This window comes from Nematolebias whitei, chromosome 19 (assembly GCF_014905685.2).
Source record: "Nematolebias whitei isolate Nwh7 chromosome 19, NemWhi1, whole genome shotgun sequence".
NCBI lineage: Eukaryota > Metazoa > Chordata > Actinopteri > Cyprinodontiformes > Rivulidae > Nematolebias > Nematolebias whitei.
In genome coordinates this window covers 17,051,195-17,053,443 of record NC_056516.1, presented here as the reverse complement: position 1 = coordinate 17,053,443, position 2,249 = coordinate 17,051,195, and the positions used below count along the sequence as shown (strand labels likewise).

General features: G+C 43.4%; 1 protein-coding gene across 1 annotated transcript in view; it reads left to right on the top strand.

The window, feature by feature from the left end:
* Positions 1-513: 513 nt before the first annotated feature.
* Positions 514-2,249, top strand: part of LOC119426086 (protein mono-ADP-ribosyltransferase PARP10-like) — a 3,706-nt gene continuing 1,970 nt past the window's right edge. The window contains exons 1-2 of the mRNA XM_037693644.1: positions 514-688; positions 2,012-2,247. Coding sequence (XP_037549572.1) covers positions 514-688; positions 2,012-2,247 — 411 coding nt within the window. The remainder of the gene's footprint in view (positions 689-2,011; positions 2,248-2,249) is intronic.

The following is a 2,249-nucleotide window of genomic DNA, read 5'->3' as shown; positions in this document are numbered from 1 at the left end:
GATACAAAATGCATGGAGCATGTCACAGAATGAGCCTGGAACAGAGTCGGCTGCAGACTTTTCTCCAGCAGCAGGGTCCAGCGGGCGTTCCCTCATAACCAGCTGCAGTCAGACGTCCAGACATGATCCATGGCTGCCGGCGAGTCGGCCTCCACGTGGAGATAAGAGAATGTTTTGGTAGTCGGTTTTCAGAGCAGACGGAAATCAGTTTCTCAGCCACGTAAAAAAAAAAACACAATAAAACATTGACTGGAAATTGTCTGGCAACACGAAGCCTCATCCTGTTTCACAACTGGAAACCTGAGCAAAGACACAGCAGTTTGGATCCTTCATGTAGTTTACTGATGAGAACAAATGACAGCTTTTTAATTCATCCAACATTAATGTCCATCCATGGTATTTATTCTCCCTGAACATGATTTAATTTGTGTAATTCTTATAGCTGAAAAGATTTTCAGCATTGTTTAATAATGCGGAGTCGGTAATAAAACGTTGGCGCTGTGTGTTTTTAGGATGTCTGGTGAAAGCGTAGAGGAGAGGACCGTGGAGGTGCTGGACCTTCCTGACGGACTGGACGAGGAGCTGCTGTATCTCTACTTTGAGAACCGTCGGCGCTCAGGGGGAGGTCTCCTGGAGTCTGTGAAGAAGAAAGACAACCATGCTGTACTGGTGTTTGAAGAGACGGAAGGCAAGTTTCGTGTATCGGTGACAACGTGACGATCCATGACTGGGCAGATCTATTCACTCTGATTCTACGCTTTGTGCTCTGTGACGTCACGCGCTAGCAAACGGACTGAACAAATTAAAGTGTGTTGATTTTACATGTTTGACCGAGCTTGTGAAGCTCTTGGTGTGTTGACATGATTTAGCCATTTTTGTTCATTCAGCACCGTTTTTCTGCATCAGATCAGTATCGGACGTATCGACCGAGACGAAACCGCAGGATCGGATCGGAAGTGAAAAAACGAGTGGATTGATGCATCTCCATTAGAAAGTCCTTCAAGAAGCCGCGCTGAGTGCTGAAGACAGCGTTCATTATAGGACGTCAGGCTGTGTTGAGGAATAAACAAAGTACAGTAGTCCCTCGTTTATCGTGGGGGATCCGTTCCCTGAAGCCCCACGATAAGTGAAAAAAACCACAAAGTAGGAATAGTAGTACAAGTAGTAGTTTATTTTATTATTTATATAAATATATATATATATATAAAGACGTTTTAAAACCTTCCCACCCTCTTGCAATATTCTAAACAATGTTTCTAAACTCAGCGCTCTAAAGAGCACAGCATGTCATGATTTCAGCTTCCTGCCTCCTCTGCTCTTTGCCACCTGCAAGCGCTCTTGGCCACGCCCACTTCTCAGCTCTGCACGCTGACCAGCTGATTAGATGATCAGCTGCAGCAGGAAGTTTATCCTGCTGTATGGGCTACACAAAGCTGCAGGATGTGCTAAATAATTTTAAATAATTTATTTTAAATAACAACTCCATGCCGATCTTGTCATCATTCATCAATCAGCCAATTGTGTGTCATGTCCAGTCTTATTTTGAAAAACCGCGATAGTCTGCGATAAATGACCCACGAAGTAGCGAGGGGACCACTGTGTTGAATTTAAGTTTGTTAGAATCAAGCCAACATTTTTGTCTTGTACACTATTACTACTTTTGTTTGAACAAGTTCCTCTCCTGTTTCAGGTGAACAGGTCTCTCTTGTGAACGAGTCCTCGAGGCTCAGTGAGACTAACCTGTATAAATAAAGGTTGAATGAATGGAAAAAAAAAAAAATCTCCTTTCAAACTATAAAAAAATAGAAGTTGTTTCAAGACTTAAACTTACTAGTAAAAACAAATGTGCAGATTTTAACTTGGACTGTTTAAAATCATATGAACACCAGTTTGTACGTCTAGAAACACCAAAGAAAATACAAGTGATCTAGAATGTAGACAGTCGTGTACAGTTTGAGTGATGCGATGCTTCTGTGCTAATTTGTTTGTTTTTGCTTGAATACTTTGACAGCTGCAGCCAGAGTTCTGGCTAAGGGACACCACGTTCTGCTCAACACAGAACTTCGTGTCAAAAAGCCCCCCTCAAAGGACCAACGTAAATTGTTGCTGCGGGGAACCAACCCCGACACGGCCACAGAGATGATCGAGCTGTACGTGGAGAACTTGATGGACCTGAACTTGACAGACTACACACTGATACCTTCACCAGGGGGAGACGTCATCGTTATTCATCTCAGCCAGCCCCTCGC